This window comes from Haliotis cracherodii, unplaced genomic scaffold (assembly GCF_022045235.1).
Source record: "Haliotis cracherodii isolate W230 unplaced genomic scaffold, xgHalCrac1.p SCAF_15, whole genome shotgun sequence".
NCBI lineage: Eukaryota > Metazoa > Mollusca > Gastropoda > Lepetellida > Haliotidae > Haliotis > Haliotis cracherodii.
The window spans coordinates 28,405,738-28,424,890 of record NW_027266270.1 but is presented as its reverse complement, the minus strand read 5'-3'; the positions used below and the strand labels follow the sequence as shown (position 1 = coordinate 28,424,890).

The 19,153-nt window shown below is 41.9% G+C and overlaps 1 protein-coding gene across 1 annotated transcript in view; it reads left to right on the top strand.

Annotated features, from left to right (window-relative positions):
- The window catches only part of LOC139462025 (arylsulfatase J-like), a 29,341-nt gene extending 12,171 nt beyond the window's left edge, over positions 1-17,170 (top strand). The window contains exons 4-14 of the mRNA XM_071243525.1: positions 81-184; positions 762-868; positions 1,663-1,739; positions 4,304-4,405; positions 4,875-4,938; positions 6,881-6,978; positions 8,751-8,890; positions 10,440-10,498; positions 11,391-11,502; positions 12,848-12,987; positions 15,521-17,170. Coding sequence (XP_071099626.1) covers positions 81-184; positions 762-868; positions 1,663-1,739; positions 4,304-4,405; positions 4,875-4,938; positions 6,881-6,978; positions 8,751-8,890; positions 10,440-10,498; positions 11,391-11,502; positions 12,848-12,987; positions 15,521-15,693 — 1,176 coding nt within the window. The 3' untranslated portion in view covers positions 15,694-17,170. The remainder of the gene's footprint in view (positions 1-80; positions 185-761; positions 869-1,662; positions 1,740-4,303; positions 4,406-4,874; positions 4,939-6,880; positions 6,979-8,750; positions 8,891-10,439; positions 10,499-11,390; positions 11,503-12,847; positions 12,988-15,520) is intronic.
- Positions 17,171-19,153: the final 1,983 nt, after the last annotated feature.

Below are 19,153 nucleotides of genomic sequence, written 5' to 3'. Positions count from 1 at the left end.
GTTCATGTTAACCGAGATTTTCCGGGCGTTTTAATCACTTTATATGTTGTTGTTTTTGTCATGGTTGTGACTATTTCCAGAGCGGAATCATGCCGCAGGACCGACCGATGTATCTACCGGACAAGTTCCGCCTGCTTCCAGAGGAGCTGAAAAAACTCGGATACAAAACACATATGGTTGGGAAGTGTGTAGCATCAAACTATTCTCACAATTCAACTACATTTAGGTCTTTGATACCTTGGTTGCACTGGTGCATAGTTGTGCTCCTAAGGCATGCCAGTAACTATGCTCGTTGGTTCGAATCTAAAATTCGCTCTGATTTGGTTTCTAGGTCAGCACCATATCAATGCTGGTCGGTTTCAAAGTGGTCATATCCTGCATCACTTGGGGCTTCCCTTCACAACGCGTGCGTGCGTCCGTCCGTGCGTGCGTGTGTGTGTGTGTGTGTGTGCTTATACTAGTCCGGTATAATGCCGTTTTTATAGTGCTAGCCCACTGAGATATGCTACAGTTTAACATGGACACCCCACCCAGACACGTGATAATGAGGGCCAGACAGGGTAACATGTATCCGTAGCGTTACACCCCAATCACTGTTAAACTAAGGAACCATCCGTGAGAATTTTTTACAATAATACAGTCATACAACTCATATGGATTAGTTTGCAATTGGAAATATGTTAACGTTAGCTCACAACTTATTCATGATTTGTTTACCAAAAAATTCTGATGATGGAAATCTGTGTCTTTGACGCTTCTAGATGGCACCTCGGGTACTGCAACTCCAAGTACACGCCCACATACCGGGGCTTTGACAGCTTCCTGGGCTTCTATGGAGGGGCGGAGGACCACTACACTCATATTAGAGGTAAAGATTCTTTTCCGCTTTAAACAGTCATTCCTAAGGGTCAGGTATAGACGCTATTCCACATGAGACAGTCACCCCTAAGGGTCAGGTAAAGACGCTATTCCACATCAGACAGTCATCCCTGAGGGTCAGGTAAAGACGCTATTCCACATCAGACAGTCATCCCTAAGGGTCAGGTAAAGACGCTATTCCACATCAGACAGTCATCCCTAAGGGTCAGGTTTTGACGCTATTCCACATCAGACAGTCATCCCTGAGGGTCAGGTATTGAGGTTATTCCACATACGACAGTCATCCCTAAGGGTCAGGTTTTGACGCTATTCCACATTAGACAGTCATCCCTAAGGGTATAGACGCTATTCCGCGTTAAACAGTCATCTCTTAGGGTCAGGTTCTGTTGCTTGACTGCATTAGAATGTACAGACGGTAGACGGCTTCCGATGGTCCTCCTTTAGGGAGAGAGGTAGGGACCGTAGACCACATTATACAGATACCCCTAATGGACAGAGGTAAGGACGCTAGACCAAATTAGACAGTCACCCCTTAGATACAGAAGTTCAGACATATCCCGCAATAGACAGTCACCATTTATAGGGACAGAGATACACACCCCAGACCGCGTTCGGCGCGTCAACCCCAAGGGACACAGGTTACAGCATGTAGACTAAGCAAGAACTAAGGTCTGATTTTAATGAAATTGAAGCAAATTACACTCATAGGCGAGAGAGGGAACATCCTCACTCGACCCTTATCACAATGCAATGGAGATATAATACCCTAGACAACTGTTTCAGGCCAACAGAGCCACATTGGCTTGGATTTCTGGTTCAACTCGTCTGTCCTAGCCACTGAAAATGGAAATTACTCTACAGTAAGTGATGAAAGCCAAAGCCATATGTTTTAAGGGAACAGTAGAAATCACCTTTTCAATTGGAAATTGTTGATATCATTTAGCGGTAGATTAAATTATCATATCTTGTTTTACGATATACCAACCCTAATGTTTTGAAAAAAGCACATTTCAGTGACAGAGGGAATGTAAGCGTGTCCCTGATAAAGTGACCATTAAGTCGAATATGGTGGTGTTACACTTTTAACTACATTTACTACATCGAGCTATGCACACTGATATGTGCATTCTTCTGTCATATTTGGCCGATGTGCAGAATTATGTTTCTGGGCATTCTGGGTTGGAAGTGGTCCCCAACAACCCATGCTGGTCGTGAGAGACAAAATGGATCGGGTGGTCAGGCTCGGAGACTTAGTTGGGGGTGTCTTATCGTACGCCGGGGGCGGTCGGGTAGCCTAGTGGTTAATGCGTTCGCTCGTCACGCCGAAGACCCGGGTTCGATTCCCGACATGGGTGCAATGTGTGAAGCCCATTTCTGGTGTCCCCCGCCGTGATATTGCTGGAATATTGCTAAAAGCGGGGTAAAATCAAACTCACTCACTCACTCATCGTACCCCGACCGCGTGGATGTTTGCTCATTATTTCAATCACTTGATTGTCTGACCCAGACTCGATTCCTTACAGAACATCGTCATAAAGCTGGAACATGGCTGAGTTCGGTGTTAAACAACAAACACACAGACAGAAAGACACTCGTAGCTTTAACCAAAGAGGTAAACGTTAAACTGTATCGTTTTGAACTGCCCTTCAATGGTAAGCTGACATGCCGAAAAATAACTTAAATGCACTTTAACAACGGCTCTACACCCAACTCACTCAATCATATTCCGAGAAACCCTTGCCTTACTATAATACTATTCGTATTTTGAAAGAGTGCCTCTTAACCCGAAACCTGTTGGCTTTCCAACGAAAATGTTGGGTTTAACCTTCAAAGTTAGTATTATTCCAGCCATGTAACGGCACCTGAATTGCACCTTAGTAGGGACTAGAACCCGTTATTTGTCCACGTGACAAGCAAAGGTTTTAGGCTACAAGGTTACTCTACTTTTCTTCGATTAATCCTAAGCCATAGGAACCCTGGTACAAAACCAAGTCATTACTCATACAAACTACCTTCGTTCCTCCAAGTGATCTTAGCGATAAGACTAGCGTTAGTCTGTGTTAATGTACGGGAGTCACTATCATCTCAGAGCTAACATCACTTGACGGAGCGGGACCCAGGTACATTGTGTGAGTAATGATAAGACTTTGTGCCATAGTTAATAAGTACACTTTGTCACAGCACAAAATATTCGTCACATGGCGAAATATGTATTAACAAGGGCAAATATAACAAGAGTGAGCGAGTATTGTGTTAGGCCGCTTTTAGCAATACCGCAGCGGGGGACAACACAGATGGGCTTCACACATTGTACCCGTGTCATCGGCGTGACGAGCGAACACTTTAACCACTAGTCTACCCAACCGCACCAAATAATATAACAAGAGAATTCTTGACAAAGAATAAAATAATCACCAATACATCAAGTTGTCGCTGTGCAGAGCGAGAACAACAGCGTTGAAACCACAACACACGGACTAATGGCTAATCTAGCTCCAGGCTTGGCTGCCTAGGCCAGAGACCACTTGTCCAAAGTCATTCTATCACAACGAGTATTTTAAGTCTATACATAAGTATCGGGGTTGCATGAGTCTTTAGTGCTATTGTCGCTTTGTGCAAGCTGGCCTAAAATATTACTCAACTTGAACTCAGGCACCATTCAAAATCGACCCCATGTGGCAATAACTATTTGTTTTTTGTTTGTTGTTTAACGCCGCACTCAGCAATATTCCAGTTATATGACGGTGATCTGGAAATAATCGAGTCTGGACCAGACAATCCAGTGATGGACATCATGAGCATCGATCCACGCAATTGGGATACGATGACATGCATCAACCAAGTCAGTGAGCCTGACGACCTGATCCCGTTAGTCGCCTCTTACGACAAGCATTGTCGCCTTTGCAGCAAGCATGGGTTGCTGAAGACCTATTCTACCCGGGATCTTTTCGGGCACCAACTACATTAATGACTACTGAGTATCTGGGCATAAATGTCTTTCCAATTCGTTTTAATGGTACATTCATATAATGATAATAATCATCACCAATGTAATGGTGACCGTGCAACTGTTATTACACTATTCAGAATTAAATAATTCATTAATAAAACGGCTTATATATGAATATAGACGAATGCACATATCCCGATTTATTGGCAATATTTCATTTTTTTTCGAATTTGAGCAGCCTTTGAAGGTTTTGGACCGTGATTATCGAAAGAATGAAGATTCCATATTTCCAATCTTGTTTTTATTTAGCGTTACTCCTCTCAATTTCACTCATAGAAGTTGATAAAAATATAACTTAATCCGTGACGTGTGTACTACGTTCAATATGCCACCCACAGTTACAATAAGTTATAAATTAATAAGTCGTGTCAGTTACCATGACTACTAATCTGCTATTGTTTTTTGCCTTGTCAGTTTGTGTTTGCCCGGCGTGCAATAGACATCATCCGGACACACAATCAGGAATCACCCCTCTTCCTGTTCGTGTCATTCCAAGCTGTGCACGTGCCGTTACAGGTAACTACGGACACGTATTTCGAGAACATTTATTTATGGATATGACTGATAAAATATAAAGATAAAGTATTGACGTCACATTACTCTAATTAGCACTTGTCCTTATGTATGTTGGTGTACATGAACATCACGTTCTCACGCACTGAAACTTAAAAATAAACCAACCATCAATATCAACAACACTGACTTAGGGAACGACTATTGGTATTTTGTATCGAGAATACATATTTTGCAGCTACATCTATAAAACAGATATGTTTTTAATTTAATACTATGAGGGATTTTTTCAAGAAAAACACCTTGCAAGAATGTAATTCAACATATTCTGAATCATTATTTTTTCAAGAATTTCCGCAGTATATTCTTTTCGATAAAATCCCAACCATCCTTTCCCCCCCACCCCAACTTTGTTTAAAATACGAAAGGATGCATTACAATTCTAACATCATGATTGTGTTGGTCCTTTCAGGCCCCAAAAAGATTTAAGGACATGTACTCAAGAATCCGGTATCGATCTAGGCGTTTATATAGCGGTGAGTATTAAACTAAAGAAAATGTTTTGCAACAATTATTCCACCACAGATCATGAATAACAACAACTATTCCAGTATATATCAAGCTTTGCAATAACTATTCCAGTATAGATCATATACCGGAACACCTATTCCAGTATATATCATGTCTTGCAAGAACTAATCCAGTATATATCATGTTCTGCAACAACTATTCCAGTATTTATCATGTTCTGCAACAATTATTCCAGTATACATCATACACCGGAACACCTATTCCAGTATATATCATGTCTTGCAAGAACTATTCCAGTATATATCATGTTCTGCAAGAACTTATCCAGTATATATCATGTCTTGCAAGAACTATTCCAGTATATATCATGTTCTGCAACAACTAGTCCAGTATAGATCATATATCGGAACACCTATTCCAGTATGTATCATGTCTTGCAAGAACTCATCCAGTATATATCATGTTCTGCAACAACTAGTCCAGTATATATCATGTTTTGCAACAACTATTCCAGTATATATCATGTTCTGCAACAGTTATTCCAGTATACATCATATACCGGAACACCTATTCCAGTATATATCATGTCTTGCAAGAACTAATCCAGTATATATCATGTTCTGCAACAACTATTCCAGTATTTATCATGTTTTGCAACAATTATTCCAGTATACATCATACACCGGAACACCTATTCCAGTATATATCATGTCTTGCAAGAACTATTCCAGTATATATCATGTTCTGCAACAACTAGTCCAGTATATATCATGTCTTGCAAGAATTTTCCAGTATATATCATGTTCTGCAACAACTAGTCCAGTATAGATCATATATCGGAACACCTATTCCAGTATGTATCATGTCTTGCAAGAACTTATCCAGTATATATCATGTTCTGCAACAACTATTCCAGTATTTATCATGTTCTGCAACAATTATTCCAGTATACATCATGCACCGGAACACCTATTCCAGTATATATCATGTCTTGCAAGAACTATTCCAGCATATATCATGTTCTGCAACAGTTATTCCAGTATACATCATATACCGGAACACCTATTCCAGTATATATCGTGTCTTGCAAGAACAATCCAGTATATATCATGTTCTGCAACAATTATTCCAGTATACATCATACACCGGAACACCTAGTCCAGTATATATCATGTTTTGCAACAACTATTCCAGTATATATCATGTTCTGCAACAGTTATTCCAGTATACATCATACACTGGAACACCTAGTCCAGTATATATCATGTTCTGCAACAACTATTCCAGTATTTATTATGTATTGCAACAACTATTCCATCATATATCTTGTCTTGCAACAACTATTCCATCATATATCATGTATTGCTACAACTATTCAAGTTTGTATCATGAACTTACAACAACTGTCTAGTATATATCATATACTGCTACAACTATTCCAGTATAGACCACGTATTGCGACAAGTATTTAATGGAGAACCCGGTGACTATTTCTACCTCTGAATCCCGGGCTAGATGGTTGCTACAGAATCCCGTGACCATTTCTACATCAGAATCCTTGGCTAGATAGTTGATACAGAACCCCGTGACTATTTCTACCACAGAATCCCGGGCCAGATAGTTGCTACAGAACCCCGTGAATATTTCTACCACAGAATCTCGGGCTAGATAGTTGATACAGAACCACGTGACTATTATGCTTGTCAATCCGTAATATCTCCACGGAGAAATATATCTGACCAATAGGTTTCGAGTCCACTACATGTCCAGTGGGGCAGGAGACATGCACATAATGGTTGTCAGTTAGGCCTCGTGGCTAATGTTTATGGATAATACATGTTCTTGCCGGTTTGAATAGTTAAGACCACCAGTCAACTGTAGGTGGGCTGGCCTTGTGTGCGCCATCTTCTCTCACGCACGTTCATAATATGTTCTCTTCTCCTCCAGCCATGGTATCCGCTATGGACGAAGCTATTGGGGATATAACGAGGTCACTCAAAGTTGAAGGATTGCTCAAAAACTCTCTCGTCATATTTACCTCAGATGTAAGTATTGTGTTATGACTTATGTGGGACATTAGAGACGTGGATCTGACAGTTCAATGTTCTCAGTCAGAGACGTTTCCCTTTAATTTCCGTCACCGTAACGTGTGGAGTTCTCTTTTGTCCATCTTCCCGTGGCAAGGGAGTTAACTGACTATAAAAGTATAGTTTCCACCCTTGCCGAACTAAGCTGCAATTATGGAATTATATTTTGGCTGCACTAACGAGTCTATACATAGTCCAATCAAAATCGCGTAATGAAATCGACATCCGGGTCGTAAAACTATCGTGCAGATTTTGGCCGATTGCAAGATTTGCAGAGCATGTGTATCGTCAAACGGGCCTCGACAGATATTTTCCAAATCTTTTCATGTTTCTTATTAAGGTGCTCACGTGATTTGATGCACTTTGCGAGGTAAGACACGTTTTATTACAATATAGAACTTGACTATCGATTAGACTGGACGCCGCCATTTTGTTTGAATCAAATGCAAGTGATATGAATTGTAGAATCTGATTGGTCAATATGAGGGACATAGAAGGGACATAACTCGTAATACCCACTGATGGCTCTTCAATCGAACCCAGAAATTCCAGCAAAGTTCGGCAAGGGTGGAAACTTGACTTTTACAGTCAGTTAAACCCCCTTGCCTCAGGAAGATGTCTTTTGCCTTGCTGGGGAGATATTTTTCAAAATACATTTTCTGAGATATAAGTTTTAGATGAATAAAAACGCACCAGGTAAGTTGAACCGAATCAGTAGATGCGAGTAGATGCAATATGTTTATTATACAGCACGACTACATACACTACCTGGATAGGTGTAACGTTTTAAAAGATTTTTGGTGATGTCATGACGCAGTTTTAGCATGAATACCCCACAGCGATACAGTATACTCCAGTCATTGTTTTATCCCCTGAATGCCGAACACCAGGCAGGGTAACAACAAGTACCATCAAATAATGTCTACTTGGAATAACGCGACCGGGGATCGAACCCCCGACCCTCCCGACAGACGCTCTATCCGCTAGACCACGGAAGCATGCTATAAACTTGATAAGAAGATTCGTATTTGACTTCTTTCTTTGCTTGGATGACGCCTGACTAATGGAGAAAAAGATCTTCTGTCTGATGGATGACCGTTCCATTTTGACATTATTCTCGTTGGAGGAATTCTGAGATCTCTGTCGTTATTAATAGGCATTGGTTTCAGTTATCAAGATTGTGGTGGTCAGGTAGCCTAGTGGTTAAAGAGTCGCTTGTCGCGCGAAGGATCCCAGTTCGAATCTAATTATGTGTACAAAGTGCAGTGCCAGTTCAGTCTGGGTAACACTTTCAAACTTTATTTTCGACATTGTTTTTTATTTAGACATTGTTTTCAAACATTTGCTGAGTTCCCCCCCCCCCCCCCCCCCCACACACACACACACCCAGGCGTGTCCGAAACCTGTGAATGGAGCTTCGAATTACAGATTCGCCGTAATAATGATTCTTAGTTTGTCAGCACCACACCAAAGTGGTAAACGGTTAAGACCTACCTCACGTCTCCAAACATCAAGCAAACACGCTGTGATAAAAGTGAAATCCTGTTTAAAGCAGCGTTTAACCAAACTCACACAGGTGTTCTCTTTCACATATAATTTACAACAGTTACATCCTTAGCAACGCGTTCTTTTATCGTCATGGGTGAGCTGAGCTTCATCTCTAATATCTCAATTCAATAAACTGTAAGACCCAGTAATTATTTGCCCTTTATTAAATTTTATAATTTCAGAACGGTGGCGCTCCCTATGCAGGGGGGAATAACTGGCCCCTGCGGGGTGGAAAAACAACTCTATGGGAAGGGGGCATGAGAGTCCCCACCCTCGTGTACAGTAAAACTTTGCTCAAGAGGAGGATACAATGGCATAATGGGTAATCTGTCTTTATATTACACATAATTTACAATTAAAGTCAAAACTTCACGTGTTTGTATACACCACGTTCCTCCATCACCCGTAATTACACACGGCCTCGTTGCCGTGTAGTCGTTATTTTTCACCAACGAATCAAGTGACGGCCTGGTTCTGTCGAGAGGGAAACCAGCGAGTACTCAGACCAATGAGAGCTCAGTTTACATCGCTCAAACGGCAATGTTTCTGGCTGGACATCGTGTTCAACATGTCCCATAGCCTTGTTGTAACTTCTCTCTAAACATTGCATTCGTCACCTCTCGCCCCTTTCCACAACCTGCAAGATGACTCGTCCCCCTATCGATGAATGTTAATGCGTATGATTTCAAGTTCTTCGTCAAAAAATCACTCAGGAATAATTTTTGATTTTACGTATATGTCTTGCATCTAAAAATATACCCAAGACACAGTTAAATGTGTTCAATCATACTGTATAATTCCGCATGTCCAGATATGCTTTGAATTGCATTTGAAATATATATAATATATGGGGATATATATGTGAACCATTACGCAACGAGTTGACAGTTGTTTGAGATATGCCCCTTTGCGCTAAGACGGAACCCGGTCGCAAAAATGGCCATGAGAGGGGCACGAGTCGCTATTCGGCTTGTCCGGGAATAACACGAATGTATACATTGCTTTCATGGAGGGCAATGGTTGGGTTCGCACAAAGTTTATGTTCGGAGTGGGATGCATTTGACTTCTGTGTGTAATACATTGCCTCAGTTTATTACCTGACTAAAGACCCGTGAAGATCCGGGTTAGAATAGGTCTTCAGCAACCAAAAAGGTGACAATGCTTGTCACGGGGTCTCACGGGGTCGGGTGATCAGGCTCGCTGACGTGGTTGATGCATGTCATCGTATCCTAATTACAGACCGCCGTAATATAGCTGGAATATTGCTGAGCGCGGAGTTAAACAAGAAACCAACAATAACTGACTAAAAAGAGACACTCATCAATACAATCCCGACTTTCAACCTGGTGTAGTCACGGGTGAAGGAGGAAAGCAGTGTGTAGAAACGCGTGAAATATTGATGATGCGCAGCAGTGAGATTGGTAGCCTAGTGGTAAAAGTGTTGTTTCGCCACGTCCTGGCTCTGTTTCCCCATATGGGTACAGTGTGTGAGGCCTTTTCCTTGTTTCCCCCCAATGATATGGTTTGTAAATTGGTAAAAGCGGCTTCAGTCCCAACTCACTAACTCACCTTCTCATTTATACAACACCGGAGCACGGGTACACTGGAAATTGTATTCAGTGTAGATCACTGGGAATTATTTAGACGTAAATCGGGGGCACGAATGGCCCAGCCGTCTAAGGCGCCCAAATTCCCTTAAAAGCAGTGTTAAACCCAACTCACTCCCTCACTATATGTAACTCATACAGCACAAAGAAGGGATTCGTAACACTGATAAAGGTGATGTTACACAATGAGGAGGGGGTACGGTAACCACAGCTATGTTAAACCTAGCACACTCACTCACCCACATACTTACATGTATGTTATAGGTTGTTCCATGCTGTGGACTGGTATCCAACGCTGCTTCACATTGCAGGTGGGAAGTCAAGTAAGTTCCAGCAAGTGTCCACCCTTATTTCCCTTTGGTTTGTGTCCTTAGGCGTTTGGAGTGATGTGGGTACTTATGGTGTTAGGTGTTGGGCTGGTGGGATTGGGGTGTATAATGTATGTGTTGTGAGAAACGTTGCCAGGTGTTGATTTGGGATGTGTCGGGTTTTGTAGGGGGGTGCTGATGAGATGGGCTTGGTCGGGGATGTTGGAGAGTCGGGTTTGGTGGGGGATGTTGGAGAGTCGGGTTTAGTGGGGATGCTGATAAGATTGGTTTGATGAAGGATGTTGGAGAGTTGGGTTTTGTAAGGGGATGCTGTTGAGATGGGTTTGGTGGGGGATGTTGGAGAGTTGGGTTTTGTAGGGGGGTGCTGATGAGATAGGTTTGATGAAGGATGTTCGAGAGTTGGGTTTTGTAAGGGGATGCTGATGAGATGAGTTTGGTGTGGATGCTGATGAGATGGGTTTGGTTTGGGATGTTCGTGAGATGTGTTTGGACGGGATGCTGATGAGATGGGTTTGATGGGGATTTATTAGGGCATGGGCGTGTTTGATTTTATTCACATGTTATACATCATCGGCAATACTTTACAGGTTTTGTATGCACTACGTTGTTCCATGATGGAGGAATGTAGCGTGTATACACAACCTATGACGTATTGACAATGGTTATACATTTACCAAGTAGATTTATTGCCCAGTCAGTGCGTTTGTAGAGAATGTTAGGTGGCATAATAGTTGAAGCGTTCTCTCGTCACTCCGCCGGCCTTGGTCCGATTACCGGCATTGGTTAAATGGGTGAAGATTGCTAAAGGTGGCCTAAAATAATACTCGCTCGCTCACTCATTCAAAGCGTCTGTAATGTTGACTGAAGTTTTAAAAAAATCTTTCAGGTAAGACAATGGACGGTGTCAACCAGTGGATGATGATACGGAAGGGGACGCCCAGCAAACGCCGGCAGATCGTCCACAACATCGACGATATACGACAGAACGCAGCTTTACGGTAGTTTGAAACATAGGCAGGGCGCTAACTTCAGGTCAACGTTTTTAACTCACCTGGATGGCATACGACAGAACGCAGAAATACGGTAGTATTAAACGGGCAGGGCGCTACCTTCAGGTCAACGTTTTTAACTCACCTGGATGACATACGACAGAACGCAGAAATACGGTAGAATTAAACGAGCAGGGCTGTACCTTCAGGTCAACGTTTTTAACTCACCTGGATGACATACGACAGAACGCTGAAATACGGTAGTATTAAACGGGCAGGGCGCTACCTTCAGGTCAACGTTTTTAAGTCACCTGGATTACATACGACAGAACGCAGAAATACGGTTGTATGAAACAGGCAGGGCGCTACCTACAGGTCAACGTTTTTAACTCACATGGATGGTATACGACAGACCGCATAATTACGGTAGTATGAAAAAGACAGGACGCCACCTTCAGGTCAACATAGTCCGTTCACCTAGGCGACTTACCACCAGGCAGGACGCTACCTTTAGGTCAACATAGTTAGTTCACCTGGACGACATACGACCAGGCAGGACGCTACCCTCAGGTCAACATAGTCAGTTCACCTGGGCGACATACGACCAGGCAGGACGCTACCTTCAGGTCAACATAGTAAGTTATCCTGGACGACATACCACCAGGCAGGACGCTACCTTCAGGTCAACATAGTAAGTTATCCTGGACGACATACGACCAGGCAGGACGCTACCTTCAGGTCAACATAGTAAGTTCACCTAGGCGACATACGACCAGGCAGGACGCTACCTTCAGGTCAACATAGTAAGTTCACCTGGACGACATACGACATACGGCCAGGCAAGACGCTACCTTTAGGTCAAAATAGTATGTTCACCTGGCCGACATACGACATAATAGAGTTGGTAAATTTGGGTCAACAAAGGCGACGAGAAACACATAGACAGCACTTGTCCTGTCGTGTTGGTTAATGCACCGGTATTTTCTAAAATTTCCAAGAACGCCAGGGGCGGTGGAGTAGCCTAGTGGTTAAAGTGTTCGCTCGTTACGCCGAAGATCCTGGTTCAAGTCCCCACATGAGTACACTGTATGAAGCCCATTTCTGGTGTCCCCTGCCGTGATATTGCTGGAATATTGCTAAAAGTGGCGTAAAACAATACTCACCCATTCCAAGAACGTTGCTTTAAGATCAAGGGTACTGCCCTTTTCAAATTGTATCAACTGAGTCGCTAATGAATAAAAAAAACTGTTAACGTTGTCATATTGACTGAACATTGTCATAATCCCAATTATCATTTACTTCAACCTGGTTATAAAGTACAAAGTTTACAATGCGTTTGATCTCTTCTCCACAGTATTGGACATATGAAGCTCATCCACGGCAATCCAGGGCGCTATAACAACTGGTACCCCGTACCTACCCTGTGGACAGACAGGTGCCTCTATAAAGCTGACAAGCTCAGGCTCCCCGAGTACCAGCTCTTTAACATTACAGGTAGTTGAATTCACCTTAATGGAGTGTGTGGAGGTGGAGGTGGGGGCTTGGGGGTGGGGGGTTGTGTGTGTGTGTGTGGGGGGGGGGGGGGGGGGGGGTATTCAGGTACAATAACTCCAAGTACTCCAAGCTAGTCGTAATGGCCGAATAATGGGGATCAGATGGTTACAATTTGTGACATGGTTGATTGTGTGTTGTGTCCCGGTGACATGGTCGTTACTCATGATATCAGCCACTGGTTCGCCAGGCCGTTGTGATATAGCTGTAATATTAACGGCGGTGTAAAACAACACTTATCCATGACAATTAAATACTTGAAACGCGCCATGCTGCGTACTTGTTGTGTCTTCATCTGAGGGCACAGTCGTTTGTGGCATCACAATTCGCTGTGCAGAGTTGTGTCCCTTAGGTGTACCAGAAACCTGTGATCGTTGGTTTGATTTCTTATAATTATTGAAAGGGTTGTATCACTTTTATTCGAATCCCGGTTTGCCCTGGTTATATTTCTATGTTTTTCAGTCCCAATTCCGTGCGCGTAAGTTTCAATCAAAGTTCCCAACCATGCCTTCTGGCTTTCCTCACAAATCACTCTGACACGTCGTGGTATAACCGAAATACTTTCAAAGCGGTGGAAAACATCACTCATTCACTCATATTTATCTACACACATTGGCTTTATTGCCAATGTGGTTCAGAAAGAACAAATTTACCAATGAATTTCTAATCGCTTCCTCTATGGATCCGCTGACCATACATTTCAGTATTGTTGCATAAATCGAGATTATTAATAGAGAGTGTGATTCTGTATCAAAAGTGTCATGTATTAGGAATACAAGTTGTATGTGAGCCATACTATTCTTGAAATATGATATTTACGAAACAAAAACGCACGAGGGAACACATGTAATACAATAGATGAATGAGTGAGCAGACATTGGTTCTATGTATGGACCCTAAATATAGTTCCTGCCAGGCGACCTCATTTGCATATTTATAGGATCGGGATACCAAGATTGTTATCGCATCAATAATACTGTCCATTACAAATTGTAAGAACATTTTCAGTTACGAAATTATTTATCCTATGCGGATTGGTAAGGGAAAATTTGATAAGACATTAGTAAAGGTATATTTCGTGGTTTTTGTTTTATTATTTTTCCTATAGCCCATAAGTTTATCTGAATGTGTACTTGTGAAAAAAACATTAACCATTTTGCCATATGAAATAGACATCCCGCGTTCATGTTGTGACGAAACACGGCTTGTTTTTATTTAAGTGACACATTCGCATTGAAATAGAGAAACAGACAACTATTGTCTAACGACAGGTCTTGTTACTGTTTCGTGACTATTATCCGCCGTAGACAAGTACGTATTTCCAGGGGATACTTCTTCAATATACAACACAACTCCGTCTGCGGGTCCACAACGTTTTATTGTGCATGGGAGCTTCACTAGCTGTTTTGTGTTCAGCTCCCAGATCTCCACTGCCCAGCTCGCGCCGGTCTAGCCACAGGGCCACGGATAGCCATACTATACTGACTGTACTGATTACATTAAAATTTTAATGTAATCAGTACAGTCAGTATAGTATGGCTATCCGTGGCCCTGTGGGTCTAGCTGCATAGAACTCACTTTCTAACATTCATACTATTCTATATAAGGTAATACAGAAATGCTACGTAGTATCTCGTCCACAACCCACATACATCACGTGCAGTGGTCGTCCGGATGATCTTACACTTGGTCTTATAAGACATCAGTATCAAGTTGCAGTCCCATAACTCCAAGAGTATGTATACCGGCCTCCAGCACCCCTCACTAGCCACCGGTGAAACAGCTGACCAGTGCACGCCTGGCCTGTGACCTGGTAACTCCCCCATTAGGGGTTTGCTTGAGGGAGATGGGGAGGAAATGTGTGCTACTTCCCAGCGCACACTGCTCGCGGTCCACTGTATATTACTGCATGTGGCATACTGTATATTACACTTGAAATATTGTATACTGCATGTGATACTATACTGGTTAATTGACTAATCTTTCTATTCCTCTCGGAGAGAGGAAGGTCGGGAGTTCGATCCCGGTCGCGTCATACCAAAAGACGTTGAAAGTTTGTACTGGTTGTTAACCTGCCCTGAGAATAAAACAAGGACTGGTCGGCTCGGAGTTGGTACATTGTGTCTGAGTGGGGTATTCATGTTAAGCTGCGCCATGGTATCTCAGCGGGATAGCACTATAAAACCGACATTAATTGAGACTAGCTATGACGTAAGCCATGTTTTAAAACATTTTAGGGGGTGTGGTGGACTAGTGGTTAACGCGTTCGTTCGTCACGTCGAAGACCCGGGTTCGATTCCCTACATTGGTCCAGTGTGTGAGGCCAATTTCTTGTGTCTCCCGCGTGATGGTGTTTGAATTTTGCTGAAAGTGGCGCTTAACCCATACTCATTCACTTTAACACATTGTATATATTTTTGTCACTGCATTTGATCTTTAAAGATTCTTCCTCATTCACAAATTTCTTTGTACATAGCTGACCCAACCGAGAGTTACGACATCGCCTACAAGTCCCCGGATATTCTAGCAAAGATGATCAAGATTTTGAACCGTTACAAGAGGAAGATGGTGCCCTCATATTTAGGAACGTCAACACGTAAATCCAATCCCAAATACTACGGCGGAGTATGGGCCACCGGCTGGTGTTGAGATGTCCCTGGCCGCATCTGATAATAAAACTTATCGTTATCCCGAACATGAATATTTCAAAACTGGATTTTCGAACCCCATGAAACCCCATGGATTCTCGAATATTATTGTATCGAACATGTGTGTCTCTTAACTTGATTCTCGATTCTGGATACATTGAACCTGGCGTCTCGAATTTGGATACTTCAAACCTGAAGTCTGAAATATGGATATATCGAACCTGATGTCTCGTATCTGGATTTCCTCAACCTGCATGTCTCGAATCCTGATGTCACGAAGTAGGATACGTCTATTTTAGTCAGCTTTCACAACTCAATTTGACCCCCCCTCCTGTTTTGGTTCGTGTGAGTTCCACATACCCGGAGGCTTCTATGTTCTCAAAATGCCATGATGTGGTGCTGTTAGAGGGTTTCCATTACAGGTAGGATATGGTTTGGTCAGTTCAACTAAAACCTGATCACCTAGAAACTTGTATTGATTATAAGGTCTTCATCTCAACTTCATGTTTGTTTAATGGGTCGGAGATCTAAGGTGAACATTTGCATTGAATGAACTGAATTGATTCATCTGTGTTTATGCGTTTAAACAAATACTAGTCAACCATTCAGCCTGTAACACCCTTGTGTCCGTACGCCGGAATAGTGTTAAGCAATCGTGACAGGGCTTTCGGTACCACTCGCCCCTTCCCGTTAAGGAGACAAGACTCGGAATAACACGAGTGGCCACGAATGGTTAAGAGGGCTAAACTACTTCCAAAGGAGACGTTTCCTGAATTACGTATTATTAGATGTGAGTTCTTATGCGCAAATTTCATTTGCACTTGAATTCCGTCAGTAAATCATATAATGTGCGATAACGATTGTTTTGCTAGTTACTTTTAGTACGGGTCTTATATTGCAAAACGTCATGGGACCTATGTGCAGTTCATGGGACAAGAGTTATTTGCTCGGTTAGCCTTTTTTTATATTATGTGCTTATATGTGTTATTCGTATTGAAGTAATAAACAATTGTTATTTTCATAAAATAAAACACGGACATGATGCACTACACAATTCCGATGTTTAAGAAACCCATATAACTACACTCTGCAAAAGTACAGCAGTCTGTTACTATTGAGTATCGTTTTCAACCCTGTACATCTTGTATGGTCGTACCCGACAAGGGCATGTTACTCTAGTTCAATTTCGTTGCCATGGCTACATTGGTTTCTCTGATCAGATAACCCTTATTTGTACTGTCTGTACCATGTCAGTGGTTGTGGCAAACGCCAATGCAACATATATATTCTCTGGATGGTCTACTATCTACCTGTTGTGTCCTATTTCCGATGTTATCCTTCATCAATCTTATTAAAATGAGATATACATTTTTTCTGATACGATCTGTCTTCAGATCTTCCCTCGGAGGGGTACGGTAATGGAGTTAAAGATCGGATTTTAATGAGATTGGGAAAGAGATTAAACAGTATTAAATCATTTTGCGGTTTTGCTAATAATTTTGCATATATTTTTTTTTACAATAACACGACTATTGAAAGAAATCTTTGGATCAAATTCTACAATATACAGATGTAAAAAAGCAATAAAGAATAAGATGTTATTACTGTGTACGTGTGATCTCCTACTCCTGATATTACTCCGAGACAAGTGAGGTAAATGGCCACTTGCATTTGCTTCAAACAAGATGGCGGCGCGAAGTCAAGTGGATCTGATCAAATTAATCGAAGACAGGTTTCACATTCCCTGCCTCACAGACACCCAGTGCATTTTGATTGTAGCACATCAAATGAGTATGGTGGCCGAGATGGGACATCGCTTTCTCGCGGTAAAGCAATATCCCATATGACTATGGTTAATCAGTCATTGCTGATTGTCTTGCAAAACACTATCTTATAATTGTGGATGTTCTTTAACTTGTTTTGAGTAGTATATGATGGTACGGTGTGAATGCCCTGATGCAGTTGTCCTTAGATATTCTTTTTGACATTTCATTTATGATCAACTTGTGTTGTGTTGTCTTGTGCAAATGTACAAGTCTATGTACTTGCATATGGTATTTTGTGGTAGATAATTACATAACCTACATCAAACGCAGAATTGATTACAACCGCACAGTTTTATAGATAGACAATTGTTACATAACTACGAATATTCCTGCTTGAACAAAGAGCCGATAATAATATAATCGGGCTGGTAGGCATAAAACAAATAACTCCCATAAAAAAAGTAATTACGTTTCGCATTAATATTTAGATCATTGCCATGCCCCATGTCATGCCATGTCCAATAAAACTCCTAACTAGGGCCATAAATCAATCAAATACTTTGACGCAGAAATCCGAAAATTGTTCGGGTTTCTTAAAATCACCTACGCATGTACAATAATGTTTAAGTAGACAGAGAGATAATTTCCATATTCCCTCCATCGGTATAATTTGAAATGTGACTGGAATAATCTCAGCACTCTTTTTTGAAGAAAAAAAAAGTCAGCCCATTTTACAAATACATGTACTGCAATTGACCGAGTACAAAGTTAGACACACATAAGGTGAGCGGAGTTCCAGCAAGCGATCCAACACTACTACCTCAGACCGCATCCTTGGTCCGGTGGAAGGTGCGCTTTCCCGGCGATCGAAATGTAGGTCGTTCGATCAACTGCCCAGTCATACCAAAAGACGTTAAGAGATGGTACTTGTTACCCTGGCTGTCTCTAGGCATTAAGGGGAGATAATATGTCTGAGTGGGATATCCACGTTAAACTGCGACATGGTAATTCAGTTGGCTGGCACAATTAAACCTTGTTAATCCGGACAAGCAGCCCTCCCGACCCCCACCCCCAGTTTCGGTATAGATCCTCATAAGGTTGTCAAGCAAGATTGTCTTGCTTGACAACGGTATAAGGATCTATACCAAAACGTCGCCTTTACAGTAACTAAAGAAGTTGTTATCCATAAATTGTGTTTAGTTTGATTTTCCATTAGTCGGCAATCTGAAACCAATCTGATTTAAACAAACAAAAAGGTAAATGCATCTGGGAATTCTGGTCAGTCGTAAACCTTTCAAAAGTCATTATGATGGCATTCCCAAGGACATAAACAAAAATATAAACGTGATTACATTATTGAGGTTAGAGGGCAAATTTCAAGATTCTTGTATGGGACACTCCGGCGCATTGGCAACTTACCATCACAGCCAAATTTGCATATCACGTGACCGGAGTTTTCTCTTGTTTGAAAACAAACGCGTTTCTTCTGAAATCAGAACAGATTTGCCTAATGGAAGGCTTTAGGGACGCTTAAATATTGTTTTGCATAATTATCTAGATACGCTACTCCAACTGCGGCAGTCAGGTTCATGACAATATATCTACATACATCAAAGTAACCGTATCGCTAGCTCTCCGTCGGCCTTCGATGATAGCACGTGGAGCCGTACAACCAATGTAAACAAAGATTAACTG